The sequence below is a fragment of the Triticum aestivum genome, chromosome 1A (assembly GCF_018294505.1).
Source record: "Triticum aestivum cultivar Chinese Spring chromosome 1A, IWGSC CS RefSeq v2.1, whole genome shotgun sequence".
NCBI classification, from domain to species: domain Eukaryota; kingdom Viridiplantae; phylum Streptophyta; class Magnoliopsida; order Poales; family Poaceae; genus Triticum; species Triticum aestivum.
Window position 1 is genome coordinate 524171786 of NC_057794.1, and position 25965 is coordinate 524197750.

General features: G+C 45.3%; 1 protein-coding gene across 1 annotated transcript; it reads right to left on the bottom strand.

The window, feature by feature from the left end:
• Positions 1 to 2452: 2452 nt before the first annotated feature.
• LOC123063002 (O-methyltransferase ZRP4) lies at positions 2453 to 13027 on the bottom strand. Its single transcript, XM_044486705.1, has 3 exons — positions 12198 to 13027; positions 12040 to 12058; positions 2453 to 2942 (listed from the first exon to the last, which is right to left on the bottom strand). Exons 1-3 carry the CDS (start codon positions 12984 to 12986, stop codon positions 2662 to 2664), a joined length of 1089 nt encoding a protein of 362 aa, XP_044342640.1. The 5' UTR covers positions 12987 to 13027; the 3' UTR covers positions 2453 to 2661.
• Positions 13028 to 25965: the final 12938 nt, after the last annotated feature.

Sequence of the window (25965 nt, forward strand, 5' to 3'; positions counted from 1 at the left end):
CATTATATTGGAGGCTTCACACAAATGCTTTGAAGTGCCACTAATGAATTGGGTTATCAAGTGAAGTTCACATCAAGTAGGGGTAGTCTCTCAACCTCCAACAAGCCACTAAGGACAATCTAGGAAAAAGATTAATCAAACACGGATTGCATAATTTTATATACATAGGAATAGTTTTAGGCCTTCAACACTTTCTATTCAAAGAATAAAAAAACCTAAAATCTAGAGGTTTTTGCCATGTCTAACAAGACAATTTTATAATGAATCCAGGGCACCCACATGTAGGCAACTACAATGACCAAGCAACCTATACATGGGTAGACCAAGTAACTCTACAACTCTACCTAATAGGGTTTGTTGTACCTCACTCCTTTCCAGCACGAGGCAGACAACCACGATGGCTATGACACATATCCACATTTGTGATATGCACATGGTAATGCAAACGTCACATTTCATCTAGATGCACAAATTAATTGGAAATAGTTACTAAGGTGTGAACCAAGCAAACACATTTTGAGGTGAACTCTAACCTAGGTCACTATTATTAGATCAGTGACATTACTATGCTTTCAACTTATGCTCGTACATGGAATCAGGTGCATCATTTAAGGAGGACACAATCTCTAAGGTCACAAAGAAACAAAGTCATTGAGCAAGTTCTGAGTGAATTACATGCTTTCAGTTATTGCCTATGTTCTTTTGGTGTTTCACCACCATTTTGGAAGATAAATGTGACAATAGGAGCATATCACCAGAAGCTCCATAATTATACTTTCCACCCCAACAAACCTTGTATCATTTGAAGTTGGTTCAGCAAACATAATGATCGTTTTGGTGAAAGGTGTCAAGATGTTAAAGGCCTTGTGAGAATTTAGGAAGCTCTTCAATAACTCTGAGTTGGCTTCTTACTCCCCAAGGAAACCATGGAAATGCCGAGTAATTTTTGACCGCTTTCACCCCCGGTGGGTGGGGGGTATCCCTAGTTATACCCCGCCCCCAATCAAGGTATTGAGTGTACCTTACCACCGCTGCTCTTGTGAGTTCATCCATATTACTTATGAGCCTATGGTTCCCACAACTCGTGATATATGGTTCTAACTATTTTGTGTTTAGTAGTACTTGTTTGTGGTTTTGGGATTATATAGACATCCAGCCGAATTTCTTGTAGCTTCAGATCTCCTTACCCAACACATTCGTCGCATCCAACCTTGGCAGATTAATGTTTGCTACTACCGCTGCCTACAACTAGTTACCCTCCCTGTTTTGATCGTACGGCGTGAAGATCGGGCCACATTTGGAATTAACTCATCCATCGGGTTCATGCCCATCACATCTTGGCATCAGAGCTTTCATTGACACGATAGGATTTGTTTTCCTTGTTTATCTTTCTACCAACCCTCTAAATATAGTGTTTTTTAATACTCCCTCCGTCCCAAAATGTAAGACGCTTTTTAACACTATCATAGTATCAAAAAATGTCTTACATTTCGAGACGGAGGGAGTACTTTCTGCCCCGTCCTAGAGCCCTAAAGGCGGAACAAAAGATCTGAGCCTTTGTTTGGTGTTGAAACTTGTTGTTTGCATTTCTTGCTTGGTCTTTCATCTACTAACCTTTTTTTAACTTTGCATCAATTTCATCTTCATAGTTGCTTTGAGATCTGGTCATTGTGTTTAGGAATAAAATAAATAAATAAGTAAAAAAGGAATCAGAGAAAGAAACAAAGTGTTATGCAAGTTAGATCCAATAGTTTCAGCTTCATATAGTTTTTAGAATTTCATGTATGTAGTGTACTTCTCAATTGTGGTTCAAAGATCAATGCTTATTTATAAATATATTTTTGATATGGATCAACTTGATTTCATTATGAGCCCTCGTGTATTATCCCATCGAGCTCTACCAAAAACTAGAGCTAGTTATTTTGACCATTCAATCACTTTAACACATCCGAGACATCTGCGATCTGATGTGAGCTCGATGAGCAAGAGGTGAGGGCATGTGATACCATAATGTCACCTTTCCTACCATCAGCCCGACTCGCATGCATGGTACGATCTACACAAAGTTTGCATCAAAAGAATCCTGGTGAAGGAAACTTCATGGCAACACGTGCAGTGACAGAGCTACCGAAAACTGGTTGGGCAGGCCAAGGCGGCCAAGCCCAAGGTAAACACATACTCCCTCTGTTTCTTTTTAGTCTGCATATAAGATTTAATCAAAGTCAAGCTTTGTCAACTTTGAGTAAGTTTATAGAAAAATATATCAAGATTCACAATATGAAATCAAGATTGTTAGATGCATCATGAAATTAATTTTCATAACATATAGGTTTAGTATTGTAGACGTTGATATTTTTTTCAATAAAATTGGTCAAACTTTACAAAGTTTGACTTTGATCAAATCTTATATGCAGACTAAAAAATGAAGGGAGTACTTTCTGTCTCAAAAGGCTCAGTTTTACTTATATTCTTGTGTATTTCTGAGAAGGCAACAATTTAGACATCCCACAGTGAGGGTATCATAGCATATTTTTATTAGCCGAGAAGCACACACTCCTTTCCAGAACACAACACCAAGAGCTAGAAATTAATATGGCGACCACACTTACTAGGAGTCTGGCACTCCAGAAAAACGTACTTCACCAATCAAAGACCAGATGTTCACAGGTAAACCTCGATGATCGATCTCACACCCAAAACGGGCGTGATTTTGTAGTCGCTGAATCCCGCCTCAAAGATGATCTTCTTCCACTCCTGCTCATCTCGCTCGATACCATTGACGAACATGATGAAAAGGTCGAACATGACTTGTGTCTCTTTGTGCTTCTGGTCCCGTGACCCTGCACCAACCACCATGTCGACAATTATCACCTTCCCTCCCACGTCTTTTGGCGCGATGGCTTTCTTGCAATTTTTCAGTATCTTGATGCAGTCCTCGTCACCACTGGTGGAAAAAGGGCCTTTGGTCGCGGTTCGCAACTGCCATTAGTCGCGGTTGCGCAACCGCGACCGAACGGGCGCGACTAAAGGCCCCCCCCCTTTAGTCGCGGTTGCTTAAGAACCGCGACTAAAGGCCCGTCCACGTGGGCGCCAGGTGGCCGTCGGGGCGGAGGACCTTTAGTCGCGGTTCTTCTGGCCAACCGCGACTAAAGGCCGCCGCAGGTTTAGGGTTTTAGCCCCCCCCTTAAACCTGTTTTCTGTTTAATTTGTATTGTTTTATTTCTTTTGTGCTTTATTTTAATTTTGAAGGAGTTTCATATATTCTACGGTACTACATACATGCATATGAATGTACAATTTCAAATAAATTTGAAATTAGAACCAAAAAGAATTCAAGAGGAATATACAATATATATTCAATATCATCGGATGACCATATACAATTTTGAACAAGTTTCCATACATGATTTAATGCATATAAAGTTCTACGTCCTCGTAATAGTGTTCTCCTTTAGGATGGAGGACTTCCCTGCTGAACCATCCAGCTAGTTCCTCTTGAAGTGGTCGGAAGCGAGCTTCTGGACTAAGCATCCACCGGAGGTTATTCCTCTGAGCATTGGTATCACTCGGAACCCGCTCAGAGGTGTATCTCCGGATCATCTCACAGACATAGTATCCACATAGATTGGTCTCCGGTGGCTGAATATCCCCAGCATTCTTAGCCTTTAACATTTTGAATTCTAGCTCTTTTTTGAATTCACCGACCTTTGTATCTACGAACCGTCTCCAAACCCTACGAGGCAAAGAAAATTAAATGAACAAGAGAGTTATTAATTAGTTACTTGATATTAGGAAATGAACGAAATAGGCCGATCGATATAGAGCGCAAATGAATGAAAATAATTACTTCTGCAGCATTCTTCTCATGCCGCCCCAAAGCTTTGGATCCATATTCACAGAGTCGTGGACGAGACATTCTGAGGTGTTAACTTTAATTACTAGCAGAATCCAGTGGAACCTGCGGACACGATACATGCACAGTACGTCATGCATAACTCATCGATTAGCCGGCCACATACCATGCATGGAGTAAACAAAAGAGAATGTGCTCAAGACAGAAACACTCACTCAAAATGGTAAGGAAATAGAATATCACTTTTGAGTTCCTGCTTTGTAAGAAACTGCCACAGGTCTGCCTCCACGTCGGCGGGGTAACGCTCCAACACATGTCCATTAACGATGTGTGGGTCAATGAACCCAACATCATGGATGTTCCTTACTCTGCATTCCTTAATCTTCATTCTGCATGTATAATAGCGGACACAACAATATAGTTAGGACATATATATAGTGCAGGCAATATGAACGAGATGGGGTAGAAATTAATAAATCACTTACAGAACGTAGCAACTGATGATAGATTTATCGAGCTCGCGCAGATTGAAAAGCTGGAACAATTCACTCAGTTCAATTTGTACATAGTAATGTTTGAAGTGATGCTCATGTCTAACTTCCGCATAAATATATTCTTTGGCGTTTTTATTTTTTATGTAACCCTTGTACCATTTCAGCAGACCTTTCATTTGTGGAGGTAGATCCTTTTCCTGCGCAGGCTCGACGAGAGGCCCATTCTTGACATATGTAATTACTACCTCCTTCACTGGCGCCTCATCAAGGCCTAACAGTTCACGAAGAGTAATACCTAAGTTGGCCGCTTGTTCTCTGGCACTCGTTACAGTCAATCCCTGTGCTGCCGCAGCTTGTATGATCTCGGGGGCATCCGGACAGAAGGCTTCCACTATAAGCGGGGCAATCGATTGTTTACTTTGTTCCCCGAGCTGGGCAACTTGTTTCCCGCTTTTTTTACTTTCGGCCTTCTCCCGCTCTTTGTTCTCCTTGAACATGAGTGCCTGCCTGCGAAGTTCACGTGCATAGTCGTTAGGCAGATTCTTCGCGGCTTGGGACGGTGTGCTCAAAAATGACTTAGCCCACTTCTTTTGCTCATCAGAAAATACTGGCTTGGGCTCGGGCTCTCTTTTCTTCTTGCAGTCCGCCTTCCATTTCTCCAAATCAGCAGTCGCGGCCGCGTCGACTTCCTCGGCACTACGTTCCCAAGGCCTTGTGGGGAGAGGCTTCAGTGATGGCTCCGGTACCTTTGTGGTCTTAGGTACATAAGGGTCCGGGTTAATAATCCAGGACTGCTTCTGCTTCTTTGCCGGAGGTGGATTGGGGGGCGGCGTCTGATCACCCGCCGGACGTTGTGGACTGGGGGGCGGCGTCGGCTGACGTGACGGAGGTGTAGGTGAACCGCCACCACCACCACCACCACCACCACCGCCACCGCCACCACCACCACCGTAGGGGGGTGGACTTGTTGTCCTTGGCGCCTCGCCTGGAAACTTGATAAACTTCTTTTGCCATAGAATGAAATGGCGCTTGACATCTCCAAGTCTTTTCTCCCCTTCAGGTGTAGCAATGTCAATCTCCAGGTCCTCAAACCCTTGGACTATGTCCTCCACCGTGACACGAGCATAGCCATCTTGAATGGGGTTGTTGTGGTGGAGTGCTCCAGGTAAACATGGTAAAGCACTGCCGATGGCTACCTTCATGGACATGTTCCCGATAGGATAATACAGATGACATTCTTTCATCTCCTTTATATCGTCCACGGGGTAGCGAGGATGCTCCGGTGAAGTAATTTCGACCACCAGAGGCTCCGGTGCAGTAATTTGGACCACCAGAGGCTCCGGTGCAGTAATTTCGATCGTCGGTGCATCTGCACCAGCCGGTGGGGCCTCCGTGGAAGCCACGCTGCTTCTCCGCTGCTGGCTTCCGAGATCCGCTGGATGATCTTCATGCTGCACCCGAGCTGCATCTCTTTCGGCTACTAGTACACTCATGGTTTTCTTCATCACATCCATTTCCGATGCCAACCGCGCCACAACATCTGCTTCCCGATCCATCTTTCTCTTACGGCTTCTGTAACCGTACGGGTCATCGTTCTGGGGGAACCCTATTTTCCACGGAATGTGCCCCATGCCTCGTACACGTCCTCCGTGTTCAGGATTCCCGAGGGCTTTTGTCAGCGCGTCGTTCTCTCTGTTGAACTTGATCTTCCCCTGTTGAGCATCCCTCATTGCGTTAATAAGGGCTTGGGTGGGTTTAATTAATTTGCCCCGGTAAACACACTCCCCTGTCTCCGGGTTCAGCGTTCCCCCATGCCCGTACCACCAGCTTTTGGCCCTTGGGTCCCATCCCTCCGTACCTGGACGGATTCCTCGCGCCCTCAGCTCGTTCTCCATCTTCTCCCACCTAGGCTCCCAAAGGCGATACCCTCCTGGCCCCATAATATGATTGTACTCCTTCTTAGCCGCATTTTCCTTATTTTTTTCGATATTTGAATGAACTGCTCCGATTTCTTTTGCTTCACAAATTCTGGCCAATCATGTTTCAGTTTCTCATATTGTCCTTTGAAATCCGGAGTCTTGTTCTGCTTGACAAAGTCATGGGCTAGATTTTGCGTGAATTTCCGGAATGTATGTGAATTCAAAAAAATGAATCATAAAATGTTCATGGATACAAAAACATTGTGATTTTGCAAAAAAAAAGGTTTTCAAAAAATGTTGATGATTTTGTGGAAAAAACAGGAATAAAAACATATTGTGTATTCAAAAAATGTTTAGGGATTTCAGAATAGTTCACGTATTTAATTTTTTCACTGATTCATGACATATTCGTGAATTTAAAAATTATTCGTGTATTTCAAAAAATTGATTTTATTAGACACAAAAAAATTCATCAAAACAAAAAATATTAATGAATTCCAAAACATATTCTTTCTTCTTTCTTTCTTCTTTCTTTTTTTCTTCTTCCTTTTTTTTCTTCTTTCTTTTTTTCTTCTGTTGTTTTCTTCCTTTTTCTTTTTTTCTTCCTTTTTCCTTTTTTCTTCCTTTTTCTTGTTTTTCTTCTGTTTTTCTTTTGTTTTCTTCTTCCTTCTTTCTTCTTCTTCCTTTTTCCTTTTTCTTTCTTCTTCTTCTTCCTTTTTCTTCTTCCTTCTTCTTCTTCTGCCGGCGCGCGGAGGACGGCAGGCAGGGCCAGCGGGCGGCGGGCGGCAGGGCGGCGGGCGGCGGGCGGCGGGCGGCGGGCGGCGGGCAAGGGCGCAAGGCACGGGCGGCGAGCAAGGGCAGGGCACGGGCGGAGGCGGCACTCACTGGGGACGGGGGCGGCGGCGCGCAGGGCTTCGGCGTCGGCGTCGGGGCAGGGCTTCGGCGTCGGCGTCGGGGCAGGGCTTCGGCGTCGGCGTCGGGGCAGGGCTTCGGCGTCGGCGTCGGGGCAGCGCTTCGGCATCGAGAGAGAGGAGAATGGGAAGTGGCAAAACTGCTAAGTGCAGTATTTATAGACGCACCTTTAGTCGCGGTTGGAGAGGCGGACCGCGACTAAAGGTACCCTTTAGTCGCGGTTGGGGAGGCGGACCGCGACTAAAGGTACCCTTTAGTCGCGGTCCGCCTCCCCAACCGCGACTAAAGGGTTTTGGCGCCGCTTTCGTTCCCGCGCAGAAAGACCCTTTAGTCGCGGTTGGAGAGGCGGACCGCGACTAAAGGTACCCTTTAGTCGCGGTCCGCCTCTCCAACCGCGACTAAAGGTCTGTGCTAGAACTGGCGCGGTTCGGTGGGATGTTTAGTCCCACCTCGCTAGCCGAGAGGCTTCGACAGTGGTTTATAAGCGCGGCTGCGCTCACCACTTCGAGCTCCTCTCAAATGCAGGCTTACGGGCCAATTCTGTCACTATGTGCCTGTGGGCCTACTCGGCCTTCTGCGGGCCTGAATCCTGGCCCTTTAATGGGTTTCTAGTCGTATTCAGGCCGTGGTGGCCCAGTAGGTGGCATATTTTCTTTTTTTCTTCCTTTTTTCCTTTTTCCTTTTTCTTCTGTTTTTTCTTCTGTTTTTTCTTATGTTTTTCTTCTGTTTGTTTTTTTCTTCTGTTTTTCCTTTTTTCTTCTGTTTTTTTCTTCTGTTTTTTTCTTCCTTTTTCCTTCTTTCTTCTTCTTCCTTTTTCCTTTTAAAATCAGAAAAATAAAACTAATTCATTTTAAAACCCCTTGAAGGTTTGACAAAAGGTTTGATACATCATTCAGTTCATCGACCAAATACAAAGTTTGGTACAATAAATTATTACACATCAATTCTTCCCTTGTGTCCCTGCTTGCTTACGATTGTGCCGTATCCATGGAGCATCCTCATCATTTAACTTAATGCTTGGGTCAATGTTCACTTTGAAGGGCGGAATTTCACCAAACATATTATAATCTTCTGACATGTCTGTCTTGTCCTCCACTCCCACGATGTTTCTTTTCCCTGAAAGAACAATGTGGCGCTTTGGATCATCGCATGATGTACTGATCGTTTTCTTATCTTTCCGTTTCCTCGGTTTGCTACTCATGTCCTTCAAATAAAAAACCTGAGCGACATCTTTGGCAAGGACGAATGGTTCGTCAAGGTAACCAAGATTGTTGAAATCCACCATTGTCATTCCGTATTGCTCGTCCACCTTTACCCCACCTCCTGTTAGCTTGAACCATTTGCACCGGAACAAAGGGACCTTAAAGGAGGGTCCATAGTCAAGTTCCCATATCTCCTCTATGTAACCATAATATGTGACCTTTTGCCCATTCTCGGTTGCTGCATCAAAGCGGACACCACTGTTTTGGTTGGTGCTCTTTTTATCTTGGACGATCGTGTAAAATGTATTCCCATTTATCTCGTACCCTTGGAAAGTCGTTATAGTCGAAGATGGTGTCTTGGCCAACATGTACAGCTGATCTACAACATCATTGTCATTCATTAAATGTTTTCTCAACCAACTGCCGAAAGTCTCCATGTGGGCCTTCCTAATCCAGGATTCAGGCTTCCCCGGGTTGTCCGAGCGTAAAATATTCTTGTGTTTCTCAAAGTACGGAGCCACCAAGCTGGAATTGGTCAGTACAGTGTGGTGTGCTTCAGTCAGAGAATGGCCGTCCATACATATCGTTGATTTCCTTCCGATCGTGCCTTTTCCACTTAGTCTCCCCTCGTGCCGCGATCGAGGAAGACCAATCGGCTTAAGGTCAGGAACAAAGTCAACACAAAACTCAATTACCTCCTCATTTCCATAGCCCTTGGCGATGCTTCCTTCTGGCCTAGCACGGTTACGAACATATTTCTTTAATACTCCCATGAACCTCTCGAAGGGGAACATATTGTGTAGAAATACAGGACCGAGAACGAAAATCTCTTCGACTAGGTGAACCAGGAGGTGCGTCATAATATTGAAGAAGGATGGCGGGAACACCAACTCGAAACTGACAAGGCATTGGATCACATCGTTCTGTAACCGTGGTAGAACTTCTGGATTGATTACCTTCTGAGAGATTGCATTGAGGAATGCACATAGCTTCACAATGGCTACTCGAACATTTTCCGGCAGGAGCCCCCTCAAAGCAATCGGAAGCAATTGCGTCATAATCACGTGGCAGTCGTGAGACTTCAGGTTTTGGAACTTTTTCTCCGCCATGTTTATTATTCCCTTTATATTGGACGAGAATCCAGACGGGACCTTCATACTGCTCAGGCATTCAAAAAAGATGACCTTCTCTTCTTTGGTCAGAGCGTAGCTGGCACGACCTTGAAACCATTCCGGATGCCGGTCATCAGGGTCTTTCAAACGTTGCTGGTCCTGCCGTGCTTCCTTTGTATCATTTGTCTTCCCATACACGCCCAAGAAGCTTAGGAGGTTCACGCAAATATTCTTCGTAACGTGCATCACGTCGATTGCAGAGCGGACATCTAGGACTTTCCAATATTCTAGCTCCCAGAATATAGATTTCTTCTTCCACATGGCTGCGTGCCCGTCAGCTCCCTTCGGAACTGATTGTCCGCCAGGACCCTTTCCAAAGATGACTTTCAAATCCTTGACCATATCAAATACCTCAGCACCAGTGCGTTCCGCAGGCTTCGGCCGGTGATCTGCCTTGCCGTTGTAATGCTTGCCTTTCTTTCTTACTGGATGAATTTTCGGAAGAAATCGACGATGCCCAAGGTACACGTTCTTCTTACAATTTGGCAAATGTACACTTTCAGTCTCATGTAAGCAGTGCGTGCATGCATTGTATCCCTTATTTGACAGTCCCGAAAGGTTACTAAGAGCAGGCCAATCGTTGATGGTTACGAAAAGCAACGCTCGTAGGTCAAATTCCTCTTGTTTGTGCTCATCCCACACACGGACACCACCCCACAGCTGTAAAAGTTCATCAACTAATGGCCTTAGGTACACATCGATGTCGTTGCCGGGTTGCTTCGGACCTTGGATGAGCACTGGCATCATAATGAACTTCCGCTTCATGCACAACCAAGGAGGAAGGTTGTAGATGCATAGAGTCACGGGCCAGGTGCTATGGCTGGAGCTCTGCTCGCCAAAAGGATTCATGCCATCCGTACTTAGAGCAAATCTTATGTTCCTTGCGTCAGCTGCAAAATCTTTGAACCATCTGTCGATCTTTCTCCATTGTGTTCCATCTGCGGTGTGTCTCAACTCCCCGTCCGACTTACGGTCCTCTTTGTGCCATCGCAACAACTTGGCATGCTCTTTGTTCCTGAACAGACGTTTCAACCGTGGTATTATAGGAGCATACCACATCACCTTGGCGGGAACCCTCTTCCTGGGTTTCTGGCCCTCAACATCGTCACCAGGGTCATCGCCTCTGATCTTATAACGCAATGCAGTGCATACCGGGCATTCATTCAAATTCGCGTATTCACCGCGGTAGAGGATGCAGTCGTTGATGCATGCATGTATCTTCAGAACCTCTAAACCTAGAGGGCAGACAACCTTCTTTGTTTCGTACGTACTGGCGGGCAACTCGTTATCCTTTGGAAACATATTCTTCAACATTTTCAGCAAGTTTTCAAATGCCGAGTCAGCTACACCTGCCTCTGCCTTCCATTTCAGCAAATCCAGTGTGCAGCCCAGCTTTTTCAGACCATCATCGCATCCGGGGTACAGCGCCTTTCTGTGATCCTCTAACATGCGATCCAAATTCTCCCTCTCCTTTTCAGTTTCGCAGCATCTCCGTGCATCAGCAATGGTCCGACCAAGATCATCAACGGGATCATCACGTGCCTCTTCTTCACCTTCCCCTTCACCTTCAGCATCCTCCATGAAAGTATCACCGAAATGAGCAAGATAGCTTTCATCGATGAAATCATCCCCTTCTTCATCTTCTTCCATTATAACCCCTCTTTCTCCATGCTTGGTCCAACAATTATAGCTTGGCATGAAACCGTGCCGAAGCAGATGCATGTGAACATCTCTTGAGGAAGAGTAACCCTTCTGATTCTTACAGATAACACATGGACAGATAACAAAACCCCCCTGCTTGTTCGCATTAGCCACTACGAGGAAATCTTTCAAACCCGTAGTGAACTCGCCGGAGAGTCGGTTACCGTACATCCATTGCCGATTCATCTGCATTATTATAATATAAAATATATAATTAACCATCATGCATTTGTTAAACTAACTAGCTACAAACAATATAAATTAAACAATGAACTGCACACATGCATATTTTATCAATGACACACATGCATGAAAGGTTCAAGTTGCTAACCGCGATCAAGGAGGAAAAAATAAATGAGGAACCTCAAGTGTGGCTCCAACACTTCATATCATGTTTGTTTCACCCTCTTAGGGCATTTCATCAAACACCTTGTGTGCATAAGAGGAACCAAAAGCAAACCTACACCCCCTTGTGAAGCTTGTGAAGAGAAGTGGCACCAAATGGCTAAGTGAGCGTGCTGAACTGGTATATATAGGGGAGGAGCTTTAGTCGCGGTTGGCCTGGCCAACCGCGACTAAAGGCCTTTGCGCACCTTTAGTCGCGGTTGGCCTGGCCAACCGCGACTAAAGCCCCTCACGTGCATCAGCTGGCCACCGAGCGCCCTGGGCCCAGGCCTTTGGTCGCGGTTCGTCTGCCGAACCGCGACTAAAGACTTCATTAGTCGCGGTTCCTACAGTTTCGCGACTAATGGGGCTGGACGGAAGCCTCTTTTTCTACCAGTGCACCCCAATCATGCATGACCCACTGAAACAATTGAAGGTGGTGACCCCAATCGTTAGTTGACAACATGCTAACTTTATAGCTATATATATCTTTCCCAAAATGGACATTGTGATCGTATAGACTAATGGAGTACCAACATTGAGTTCACTACTTGACGCACCTTGAGGAAGACAGCATGGGCCGACGGAACGCTCTCAAACATGTCGCCGGCGATGAACTCCACGTCGGTACCGCTCGGAGCCTCGGCAACGACGTGGGCAAGGTCCATCCCGCTGCACTTCACGTGCGGGAACGCCTTCGAGATGGCCTGTGCCGCTCCACCGTGCCCCCCGGCAACGTCGACCAGGGAGCCTATCCCCTGGAAGACGTCCCCACACTCCCTGATGGCGATGTCCATGAGGAAGCTGCTGTCGGAGACCATGCCGTCGTTGACGATTGCGTTGTACGCAGGGTCCTCGTTGGCCAGCTCCCAGAAGGTCTTCCCATGCTTCACCTTGAAGAGGTCCGGCTCCGGCAGCTCGTTCTGGAACCAAGTCCCGAGGTCGGAGAACGGGGAGACGATGATGGGGTGCAGGAGCATCTTCGTGACGTGGACCATGTTCGCTGAGGCCGAGCCGACGAGGAGACGGGACGCCGGCGTCAGCGCGTAGACGGCCTCGCCTTCAACGCCGCCGTCCCCGGAGTGTTCTACTCCGAAGACGCCTGAGACGGTGAGCACACGCATGAGGCGGCGCAGGCAGGAGATCTTGGACGGGTGGAGCGTGGCCGTGGCGGCAATCTGGGAGAGGGTGGCGGCGCCGCCTTGGCGGTGGATGGCGTCGGCGATGCCGAGTTCCAGGGCGGACTTGAGCGCCATGGACTTGACATAGCCGAGGGTGTGATGCCAGAGCTCGAGCTGGGCATCGAGAAGGCCCTGGTCGAGGATGTGCTGCTCCCGGGCGACCGCCATTGCTACACTGTTCTTGATCAGATGTGGCCTTTTTTATGGGTGGAATGAGAAGAGAAGAGAACACTCTGTCTATTTATAGACGGGGATCTGGTTTGCACAGTAGCTTCAAGTGATCACAGGACTTCCCGTAATGGTGCTTGTGTTGTGTCTGTTGATCTCACGTTGCCTGTACAGGTGCGTCGGTGCGACCTCAAATGTCGCACCGATGTTGTCGATCCAACGTTGTGTTGTGTTGTGTCTGTCAACTCGTGCCACATGCTTACTCCGATGTCGGTGATCCAAGATCGTGAAAGTTGAGGAGCTCGTGCGCCGATGTTGTCGATCCAACGTTGAATGAGATTCTCGCCTCTAGAGTTGAGCTCCGAATAACAGTTTCAACAACAGAACAATGCACATGTGTTAACATTGGTCAAGGTCAGAAAATCAGTTTTTTTTTCGACGCAGCTGGTAAGTCGATGATGTAGACAACAGTTTCAACAACAGAACAATGCACATGTGTTAACATTGGTCAAGGTCAGAAAATCAGTTTTTTTTTCGACGCAGCTGGTAAGTCGATGATGTAGACAACCGTGATTTGCGTAGTAAATCTCCGTTCCAGAGAGGAAAATATCGGAGAGAGCCTGTAGAACTCTCAAGTTTCGAAGTTGAAGAACACAAATCTGACACATTACCCGACAAAACCGAGGCTGGCCAACCTTTGCCGGTCAGAACTAGAACCGAAGAACCAAGAGGCACAATCATGTTGTCTGCTCCGCAGGACATCACCACCGAGACAAAACTTCAAGAAAAAAAGTCAGGCCCGGAGAACAGATCTCGAGATACCCCATCTTTCACATGCTTTCCGGTGATACAAAGAAACATCACCGGAATGAGGCGAGGCAAGAGACCTTATTCCATGCCAATAGTGACACCATCATCTCGCCACAGTTGAACGGGAACAAGCCCTAAATATATTCCTAACCCTACCATAACGGGACCAAAGCCCTAGGGTCCTCACTCCCTCCCGCCGTACATGCGGAGGGAGAGGGGTTCGTGGCACAAAGTGGCTTTTTAAGAAATATTTGTTAGAATGTGCCCATATGAGACCTATTACGGAAGACCTCGTCGCGAGGACACATTGCTGAAATTTGATTTTTGAGTTGTCCAAGTACTTTTGAAAGTAATTTATTTTTAAATTTTTAGAATAGCTTTGCATGAGATTGATGATCTCTATTTTGTCTGTGAGTATGATTATATTCTGATTTGGTGGTACGCTACTTACTAGGAACGTGCTCATGTGTCTCCCTGCCGAAAGAAAAGGTGCACGAGGCTGTAGCAGCATTTGGGAGATTCCTTTTTTGCGAAAAAAAAAGTATTCAGATCTCTTATAAAACTTCATCAGAAGTACAAAATGCATCCTGAACTTAATAAAAATTACACTAAGATACTTAGACCACCAAACGACAAACACTACCATTAGAAAGAGCCGTCGACGTGCCGTTGTCGCTGCTCTGCTACCAGAGCCGGTCTGATCTTGTCGATGACAATCGAAAAGTTTTAGTGCACGTGCCTTTAAGGACCAGCATTTGGGACATTGATTATATAGAACAATGCACATAGGAATTGCTACTTCCCAGGAACAGTTGCTCTAGCTCCCAAGCATTGCGAAGGAAATTGCCGAATACATGGTGCTTCCAGTGCCTGCAGCCAATCCGGTCTTCGTTTGAGTGTCTATAGGTCTCCCCGATATATGTTTTCTCTTAATCAGCGATGGTTGTTGTTTGGGTGTGTTAGTCTTTTGGAGCCTTAACACAACGATTTTCTGACTGTCTACTATAACAAGGTTTGTTCGGCTTCAAAGAGGGTGGGTCGATGACGGCGGCGCGCTTTCTGCTCGCTCAAGTGTTTGTAGTCGTCATAGGATGGTCTACAAGCATCGATGTAACTTCTTTTACTTCTGATGTTCTTTGTACTGTCACGATGCTTGAGGAATAGATTGGAAGTATTTTCCTCCAAAAAAATGGCAGTGGCCAAATCAAGACACAATCGGCAAAAACTGAGCTCATGTTCAGCATGGGGCGCCCGAGGGCTATGTCTGAGTTTGAAAACTTTTTTTTTCATGATTAGCCCGCAGGATTTCTTCTCTTATGTGTATAGATTTTTTTTTGAACCCCTTTTTAGGAACGTCATCATGGCTTACTTTATTGATCTCAAATAACACTTACATCGTTTATGAGAGAGATAAGGATAAATCAGGGGGCTCATCGACCCAATTACAAGAAATCTTACTCTCAAAACTAAATCTAGCAATCTCATGAGCAGTACAATTTGCTTTGCATAGACAGTGTTTGAAATGGACGTTCCCAATCTCCACAATAAGATCTATTCAATCCGCGTAAATTGCCGCAGCTCCTATCCACCGTGAGTTTGTTCCTGTGCATGCACTAACAACTTCCAAAGAGTCTAATTTTGTGATGATCTGATGTATGCCGAGCGATGCTGCGAAAATAAGACCATGCTTCATAGCAAGAGCTTACGTAGTGGTAGCGTCTGAAAGAACAGGAACCGGCAATGAAATCTCCATTTGCATCCCGGATGGCAGCCCCTGCAGCTCCCTCTCCTTCATCTCCATGATATGACTCATCAACATTTAATTTGAACATATCACTCGTAGGCTTCCACCATGGTGTGACCTCCCTCACCATGTGATTCTGATTTGCTTTTACAAAATTTGTAGCACATTTATATAGTAATATAAAAAGATCCAAAGAGACAGATTCAATTAATCTCGGCTATCAAATTATGTCAATCAAACGACCTAGATTGCTCCAGTGGTGAGCTTTCAATATGTTAAGCGTGCGATTGATATCATATCAAATATCAACATCTATATAAATCTCATAATTAACACATAATCGATATCCTACCTAATATCAACGTGCAGTTAATTTTCTCCCTAATATCAACGTGCATTGTACATGCTCATTTACTAGTTTCTATAATAGACATCTTTCAATTCTTTCAATTTGTGATGGGCGGAAAGCTTTTACCATAAGTTGCCTGCCTGCGAACCCATCATAAATATCATCAAGCGGTCGCAATCACCTCAGCTACACCCACTAGCCGCAGGTTTTGGTACTGATCAACAGAAGTATCACGCTTTCAAGTATCATTGATCCTGATCTTGTTGCTATAGATGGGTTTGGTACAAGAACAGTCTGGCAACAAATCAATCATGGCCCGACCACAAATCAATCAAGGCCCCACCGCGATCATTACAAATCTCAACAGAAAATTTACTTCTACCTAACCTGGATACTAGCCGATTCTTGGCAAATCCTTATTCGTCCCTCTTGCAACGGGCACAGATGTACCTCGCTTAACGTGTGCAACTGCATTTCATTTTCATTTGTTTGGACTATTTTTACTTTTCTTTATATTTTGAAAATATTCTTTTTAGTCAATTTTAAAAATGTTATATATATATATATATATATATATATATATATATATATATATATATATATATATATTCAAATGTTCAGTGTTACTATCCATCACCCAGAGTGCAGAATAAGTTATTCTTCACCCATTGGTCCCGGTTCATCCCACCAACCGGGACCAAAAGGTCTAGATGAACCGGGACCAATGGCCCACGTGGTCCGGCCGGCCCCCTGGGCTCACGAACCGGGACCAATGCCCCCATTGGTCCCGGTTCTGGACTGAACCGGGACTAATGGGGTTACCCGGCCTGGACCAAAGCCCCCTTTTCTACTAGTGGGCCGAGGGCTATGTCTGAGTTTGAAAACTTTTTTGTCATGATTAGCCCGCAGGATTTCTTCTCTTATGTGTATAGATCTTTTTTTGAACCCTTTTTTAGGAATGTCATCATGGCTTACTTTATTGATCTCAAATAACACTTACATCGTTTATGAGAGAGATAAGGATAAATCAGGGGGCTCATTGACCCAATTACAAGAAATCTTACTCTCAAAACTAAATCTAGCAATCTCATGAGCAGTACAATTTGCTTTGCATAGACAGTGCTTGAAATGGACGTTCCCAATCTCCACAATAAGATCTATTCAATCCGCGTAAATTGCCGCAGCTCCTATCCACCGTGAGTTTGTTCCTGTGCATGCACTAACAACTTCCAAAGAGTCTAATTTTGTGATGATCTGATGTATGCCGAGCGATGCTGCGAAAATAAGACCATGCTTCATAGCAAGAGCTTACGTAGTGGTAGCGTCTGAAAGAACAGGAACCGGCAATGAAATCTCCATTTGCATCCCGGATGGCAGCCCCTGCAGCTTCCTCTCCTTCATCTCCATGATATGACTCATCAACATTTAATTTGAACATATCACTCGTAGGCTTCCACCATGGTGTGACCTCCCTCACCATGTGATACTGATTTGCTTTTACAAAATTTGTAGCACATTTATATAGTAATATAAAAAGATCCAAAGAGACAGATTCAATTAATCTCGGCCATCAAATTATGTCAATCAAACGACCTAGATTGCTCTAGTGGTGAGCTTTCAATATGTTGAGCGTGCGATTGATATCATATCAAATATCAACATCTATATTAATCTCATAATTAACATATAATCGATATCCTACCTAATATCAGCGTGCAGTTAATTTTCTCCCTAATATCACCGTGCATTGTACGTGCTCATTTACTAGTTTCTATAATGGACATCTTTCAATTCTTTCAATTTGTGATGGGCGGAAAGCTTTTACCATAAGTTGCCTGCCTGCGAACCCATCATAAATATCATCAGGCGGTCGCAATCACCTCAGCTACACCCACTAGCCGCAGTTTTTGGTACTGATCAACAGAAGTATCACACTTTCAAGTATCATTGATCCTGATCTTGTTGCTATAGATGGGTTTGGTACAAGAACAGTCTGGCAACAAATCAATCATGGCCCGACCACAAATCAATCAAGGCCCCACCGCGATCATTACAAATCTCAACAGAAAATTTACTTCTACCTAACCTGGATACTAGCCGATTCTTGGCAAATCCTTATTCGTTCCTCTTGCAACGGGCGCAGATGTACCTCGCTTAACGTGTGCAACTGCATTTCATTTTCATTTGTTTGGATTATTTTTACTTTTGTTTATATTTTGAAAATATTCTTTTTAATCAATTTTAAAAATGTTATATATATATATATATATATATATATATATATATATATATTCAAATGTTCAGTGTTACTATCCATCACCCAGGGTGCAGAATAAGTTATTCTTCACCCATTGGTCCCGGTTCATCCCACCAACCGAGACCAAAAAGTCTAGATGAACCGGGACCAATGGCCCACGTGGCCCGGCCGGCCCCCTGGGCTCACGAACCGGGTCCAATGCCCCCATTGGTCCCGCTTCTGGACTGAACCGGGACTAATGGGGTTACCCGGCCTGGACCAAAGCCCCCTTTTCTACTAGTGGGCCGAGGGCTATGTCTGAGTTTGTAAAAAAAAATTTGTCATGATTAGCCCGCAGGATTTCTTCTCTTATGTGGATAGATTTTTTTTTGAACCCTTTTTTAGGAATGTCATCATGGCTTACTTTATTGTCTCACATAACACTTACATCGTTTATGAGAGAGATAAGGACAAATCAGGGGGCAGATATGGTTGACTAGAGGGGGGGTGAATAGGCAACTACCAATTTTTAGCCTTTCTTTACCAAATTAAACTTTGCGTCAAAGTAGGTTGTCTAGATGTGCAACTAGGTGAGCAACCTATATGATGCAATAACAACAAGCATACAAGCAAGCAAGGGTAGAAACACTAAAGATCTTGCACAAGTAAAGGTAAGAGATAACCAAGAGTGGATCCGGTGAAGACGAGGATGTGTTACCGAAGTTCCTTCCTTTTGAGGGGAAGTACGTCTCCGTTGGAGCGGTGTGGAGGCACAATGCTCCCCAAGAAGCCACTAGGGCCACTGTATTCTCCTCACGCCCTCACACAATGCAAGATGCCGTGATTCCACTTTTGGTGCCCTTGAAGGCGGCGACCGAACCTTTACAAACAAGGTTGGGGCAATCTCCACAACTTAATCAGAGGCTCCCAACAAGACCACGAAGCTTCACCACAATGGAATATGGCTCCGAGGTGACCTCAACCGTCTAGGGTGCTCAAACACCCAAGAGTAACAAGATCCGCTAGGGATGAGTGGGGGAATCGAAAATCCCTTGGTGGAAGTGTAGATCGGAGCCTTCTCAACCACTCCCGAGCAAATCAACAAATTTGATTGGCTAGAGAGATAGATCGGGCGCAAATGAAGCTTGGAGTATTTAATGGAGCTTGAGCAATAAATGGAGCTTGGGGGAGGAAGAGGTAGGTGAGAAGGAAGAAGGGGACTCCCTTTTATAGTGGGGGCAACAATCCTGTTGCCCCCCACCAACCAGCCCCGCACAGGGCGGTACTACCGCTGAGAGGGGGCGGTACTACCGCCAGGACAGCGGTACTGCCGCCCCAGCCAGCGGTACTGCCGTGCTGAGGAGACTAGTAGGGAACAGATCCAACTGCGGTACTACCGCGGTGGTAGGGCGGTACTACCGCTCCAGGAACGGTACTACCGCCACTACAACCGTGACTAGTGCCGCAAAACCCGACACGAGAAAAAGACCTCTCGAATCGAGGCGGTAGGAGCCAGACAGCCCAACGATACTACGGCAGTGGGCTCAAGGGCGGTAGTACCGCTGTGGAGCGGTACTGCCGCTTGTGACCCTTCGGCCGTAGTACCGCAGGCAGTGCGGTACTACCGCTGGAGAGAGAGAGAGGGAGGAAGAAGGGATCTCTCAAAGAAGCTGAGGACCAGGCGGAGGTGCCAGGCCCCCAGCGGTACTACTGCTATGGAGCCACGGCGGTACTACCGCTGCGAAGCGGTACTGCGGCTTGTGGCTTCTCAGCGGTACTACCACTGGGTGCGCGGTACTGCTGCTTAGACCCAGACAGAAGAAGGAAGAGAGGAGAGATCTCTTCAATGGACAGGAAAAGCTCGGAGGGTGAGAAGCTGATGTGTACGTGATGATTCCACCCATGCAAAACCCCAGCAGACCCTCTCTTGATAGTACGGTGCCCTCTATGCAACTAGTCCATCGAGAAAGAAACGAAAGAGCTACACCGTCTTGAAATACACTCTGAGGGGAAGAAAGCGTCTCGTGCCAGGGAAGAATCTATGAATAATTCAAAGCACAGGATTAGTCCGTAAACATGTTGTCATCAATCACCAAAACTACCTTGAGAGAGATATGCCGTAACAATCTTCCCCTTTTTGGTGGACTGATGACAACTAGGGATTTGCGCAAGGAAAAGAAATGAAACGAAGAAAACTAAGAACTACAAAATATAGACGGGCTCCCCCAGAATGTGTGCACCTAGAGATGGCACGACACACACATTCGGATCAACACACCTCCTATATTTTATAGTCCAACAATACTAAGCACAATATATATGAGAGAAGAGAGTAAACAGGACAAGCATGCATCTCACAATAAACTACAGTACTCTGAAATGACATAAGTAATAAGGTAGCGATAGGGAGCATATGTCTTACACCATATGACTAGGACTTAGGTCTCACACCAAACCAAACCAAAGAAGGAACACACAAGAAAACACAAGATGACTCAAAGCACGACACAAGAAGCAAATCCCTACACTCTCTCCCCCTTTGGCAGCGAAACACCAAAAAGGGCATAGAGTGACACTACGACTCCAGGTGATGGGAGGAGGAAGATCTCGAACATCACATCTCTGCATCTTCGTCGTGGGTCGAAAACTGCTCGGCATCGGAGTCACTCCAGTGGCAATTCTGATGAATCCAGTCCTCCTCTTCAGTGATCTGACCCTCAGACCCACTGGCAACTGGTGCTCCCAACTGACGCATGATCTCCTTGTGGCGCGTCCTGGCAAGCTTCTCCGCCACATGAGTCATGTACTGACCATGGGACTCCATGCAGAAAAGCTTCTTCATCTTGCGCTTGAGCTTCTGTGCCCACGATGGTTCTGCACTAGAATGGCCAAAGTCCTCCTCATGAGCATCAGTAGCAGCCTCACCCTCGGTCCCCATGGCAGCAGCAGCAGCAGATGGGTCCCCTGTGGCAGCAGTAGCAGATGGACCCCCTGTGTGAGGCGTTGTCCAGTTGTCCTTCTTCCTCAGACGCTTGATCTCATGAGAAACCAAGTCTCCAGTCTCTAGCAGCACTCTGGGATAAGTCTGTGCCCAGGCCCTCTCAATGAGCCTCATGATGAAGGGACCATAGATAGGACACTTGCGCTCAGACACGGCAGATAGAAGTTCAGACCACATGACATGAGAGATATCCAGGCTCTCTCTAGTGCTTGCTTCCTTCTCATGCTGACAGAAAAGGAGCATGTCCATGAGGTAAGAGTGGACCATATCCAGATTCCCGATCCAAGGGAAGAGAGTCTCACGAAATATGCGATGAAGAATGTCCAGATACGGAGACAGCTCATAGGTCTTCTTCTTAGTTACAGGGTGAACCTTCACAGTGTAGTAGGGCCAAAGGGCTTGCTTGTGGGTGGATGTAGCATTGCGGTGAGGACGGAAACCGACAGGAGTCTCAAGCCCGGTATCCACCACATCAAGTAACTCCATGAAAGCCTTCCACTTGACAGAAAGCAGCTTGCCATTGGTCATCCATGTCAGAGTCCTGTCGACATCCGTCCCAAGGTGGACGGTGGCATAGAATTGAGCCACCAAATCCGCATCGAAATCCTTATTGAATTGCATGATCCTGAGAATGTTTAGCTGAGTGCACATCTGAAGAGCTTCGCCAAAGTACTCCGGATCCTTCTCCATAGCATCAGTGTCAATGGATCGAACATCAACAAAAAGATTCTTCTTGGGCTTGATCACATCAAAGTAGATGGCAAACTGAAAACGGTTCCAGAACGGGTGGTTGACCAAAGTGGCTTCTTGGTCCAATGCATAGGGGTTGCGGCGACGCTTCTCCCAAAACTCCTTGTTGGTCATCTCAGTCACAGTCTTCCCTTTTGGCTTGTTGGCGGCTCACTTCGATTGCTGAGGAGGTGGAGGAACACTTGCAGAAGCACTTGCTGGAGGCGGTTGGGTGCTCGAGGAACCACCGGCAGGCTCTAAGGTGCGGTAGCGTTTTGATGTGGCACGCCCGGGGTTGATACGGCAACCTTGCTGCTCGGAACGGTCATCACCTGGAGCCAAACACAAGAACAACGCGAAACAACCAGAAAGAACGAGCATAAGCCAACAAACTCAACAAAAGGATCAAGGTAAGGCAGGAAAATGATGGAAATTGGCATTCAGCGGTAGTACCGTGACCTGCCCGTGGTAGTACCCCCCCCCCCCGAGCGGTAGTACCACTCTAGGTCAAGCGGTAGGACCGCTCCAAGAGGAGCGGTAGTACTGCTTGAGGCAGAGAAACAGCAGTTTCATATAGCACGAGGCGGTGAAACATCGGGTTCTTACTACCGCAGTCAGATCCGGCACTACCGGACTACCAAATTCAAAAATAATCCTACCAAACCCTAATCTAGATAGTCTAGTTTCCTTCTCCAACCAACTCAAGCCTAGATTTCGCCAAAAATCTAGAGATGCAACCACCATTGCCCCTAAGAAACAAGAACTAAAAGGAGACAAAATGAAAGAAAGAACGGGGGCAATACCGGCATCCATGGCAAGAGGATGAGGTGGGGATCGACTCCACCAAAGGAAATGGAGAGGGACGCCCCGGAGACGGAGATCCGCCGGAGCCCTCCCGCGGCGAGAGGAGGCTGGAGAGAGGAAGGGACAAGAGGGGTGAAGTGAATGGGTATGGGGGAGAAGCAACCTCCCCCTGCCCCGACTTAACCCCCTGGCCCCGTCCCTCAGCGGTAGTACCGCGCTAGGGGGCGGTAGTACCGCTTATAAGCGGTAGTACCATGCACCACCAGTGGTAGTACCGCCCAGCACGCCACGGCAACTAAACAGACACGGCTTTAGCTCGACGAAACAACAAGAACGGCAAGAGAAGAAGAAACACACCAGCGAGAGACCAAGACACACCTCTTCAAAAGAGGGCGGTGGCCGAGGCCACCTATGTTTGAGTCAAAAGGTATGGCACCGCAAAGATTTTAACCTTGGGCCCATGATCAAAACTCGTCTTTTAAGCACAAGTGCCATCAACAATGACTAAAGTGAAAGACTTGATCAATTTATGCATAATGAGGGGAGGGAGAGTTCATTGAGAGAACAACACTCCCCTATGTCCATGCCTACACCTAAACTAGACAACAAGTTGAGTGTGATAGGGTGTGCATGGGTTCAAGCAACATTGCTCGAATCAATGATATTTAGTTCATGACTTAAGTCACGAAATCTTGTTTCATCCAAGGGCTTCGTAAAAATATCTGTAAGGTTGTCATGAGTGTTGACATAGTTGAGCTCGATCTCTCCTCGCCTAATGTGATCCCGGATGAAGTGATACGGAATCTTAATATGCTTCGTCTTGAAGTGTTGCACTAGGTTGAGAGAAATCTTGATGTCACTTTCATTGTCACACCAAAGAGGCACTTTGTCACAAGTGACACCGTAATCCTTTAAAGTTTGCCTCATCCATAGAAGTTGTGCACAACAACTACCGGCGGCAACATACTCCGCCTCAGTGGACGAGAGAGACACACAACTTTGCTTTTTGGAAGACCAACTTACCAAAGAGCAACCAAGGAATTGGCACCCTGCATGTGCGTCACTTGTTGCAACCTGAGAGCTTACCTTTTTCTCGTAGATTAGTTTATACAAAATGTTTTATCTCTAAAATCGTGCGTCTAAATCTTGAACCATTTTCATTGTTGGATTTCTCACATCATGATATATGTAATTATATCCCATGTTGATAGGTTACAACAAACTTTATTTTAACGAAAAAAACTGAAAACAAGATTTCTTTTACAAAAAGGTTAAAAACAGAAACTGAGAAACCCAGCAACCGAAGAATAAATGAGCGACAAAAAACCTAGAGCTAGAAGCACCGTTACAATTTTTGACTCTCCGCCGCACAACTATGCTTCTCGCGGAAAAAAATATGTTCTTCCTTTGGAAGCACATAGTTTTTTTATAAGCACAACGGAAGCAAATTTGTGCCTCTATGAGAAGCAAATATGTGCTTCTTGTGGAAACAAATATTTTTCTCTTTCCATTGTGCTTCTCGTAGAAGCAAATTTGTGCTTCCACGAGAAATAAATTTGTGCTTCTTGGTGAAGCACATGTTTTGTTTTCTCGAGAAGCATAGTCGTGCTTCTCGCGGAAGTAAATCTGTGTTTGCATGAGAAGCAAATATGTGCTTCTTATGGAAGAACATATTTTTCAGTTTTGCTAAAGCATATCTAGATGTGTCCTAAATATTGCACATCTAAGTCCTATGTCATTCATTTACCTGCAGATTCGTGCAGGTATCCCCCCCCCCCTTATGCTTGATTGAGTTATTTAGATGTGCAATAAGTAGGGCAAGTCTAGATGTGCCCTAGACAGACCCCATATTTTCCCCTTTTCCGAGAAGCATAGTTTTTTTAGTTCACAATTTTTCTCTCTAAAACCTAGGGAAAATTGGACGAAAATCGAAAAGCCAAAAAAAACCCGAACAAACTCATCTAAAACTCGAAAACGTGTATAGAGAAATAAAAAAATGAAATTCAAAAGGAGGGCCCAGCACGTGACATGTGGCGGCGGCTGGATGCACCAATTGGCATGCTCCAGGCCACCAAAAGTGATGCATAGAGGTCCCCGCAAGAAGTAACCTCAAGTTAGTTGCTCACCTAGATATTGATCTCGTGCTATGCAACTGTTTACATGACTAACACACAAAAAGGCAATTTACTGGCCGGCCCATGTTTACAATTTTCTTTCGCCTTTTTTTTATTTTCAAGTTTTCTTTTGTTCAATATTTTTTCCAACGCTTTTCTTGCGGTTCTTCATTTCAGATTTCTTTTTATATTTTATTTGTTTCCATCTTTGCTTAACATTTTCTGTTGGTTCTTTTTACCTTATTCTCTAATGCGCAAACATTTTAAAACTTTGTGAATATTTTTATGTTTTAAAATTTGTGAACCTATTTTGTAAAATTTATTTACAATTTTTAAAACCCATGTTTATTTTTTCAAAACCAGGGAATAGTTTGAAAAAATTGTGAATATGTAAAAACAACTAGAAAATAACAAAAATTGGAAAAAAAAACTACTAGAAGAATCTAATTAGAGCAGCGCTCGGTGTTGTCGATTGGGTCGGCACATTACAGTGCGCTAGTTGCCATTTTAAATCATATAGGGACAAATAGGGACTCTCCAGACTCTTAGCATATGCCAAACATCGTCCGTGTGTGACGTAGGCGAGTGAGCTTCTCATTAAATGAACTGAAAATCTTGTTCGCTCGAGGCCACATCTTCTCAAAGAAAACGGAAATTGATTTTGATGTGTTTTGTTTGAGCATGAAATGCCGCCATCTGGTAGGTTGCTTATTGATTGTCACACTCACACCACATAAATCCTGCTGCATTTGAGAGATTTACAATTCCTTTAGGACAAATTCGCTTCATTAAACACATTTGCTAGTGCCTTATGTCTTGTCTTGGTGCTCGATCTGGGATCGTATGTTGCTTCTTTGCGCTGCAAGAGATGAGGTTGGGACCAAGAAAATAAACAACCCTCGTGTTGATTGTTGGTCATAATGCATCTAGCTCAATCGACATCGATGAGTCTGAGGGAGACCTCGAAACGTCAAGCCAGGGCCCTTTAGCATAACGAAATACCCGATTGATATAGTGCTATATGTGGATGTGTCAATGTGAGGTACGAAGTGACAACCATACCATGTATTTTTTTTGCGAGAAAACTTCAGATCTATTCATCTTCAATCATGGCAATACAAAGAACATTAGAAATCATAAAAATGACATCCAAATCCGTAGACCACCTAGCGGCGACTATAATCACCGAAGC

Excerpts from the sequence above, each read along its gene's own strand:
- LOC123063002 (XM_044486705.1), bottom strand. The coding sequence starts at position 12,986 with ATGGCGGTCGCCCGGGAGCAGCACATCCTCGACCAGGGCCTTCTCGAT.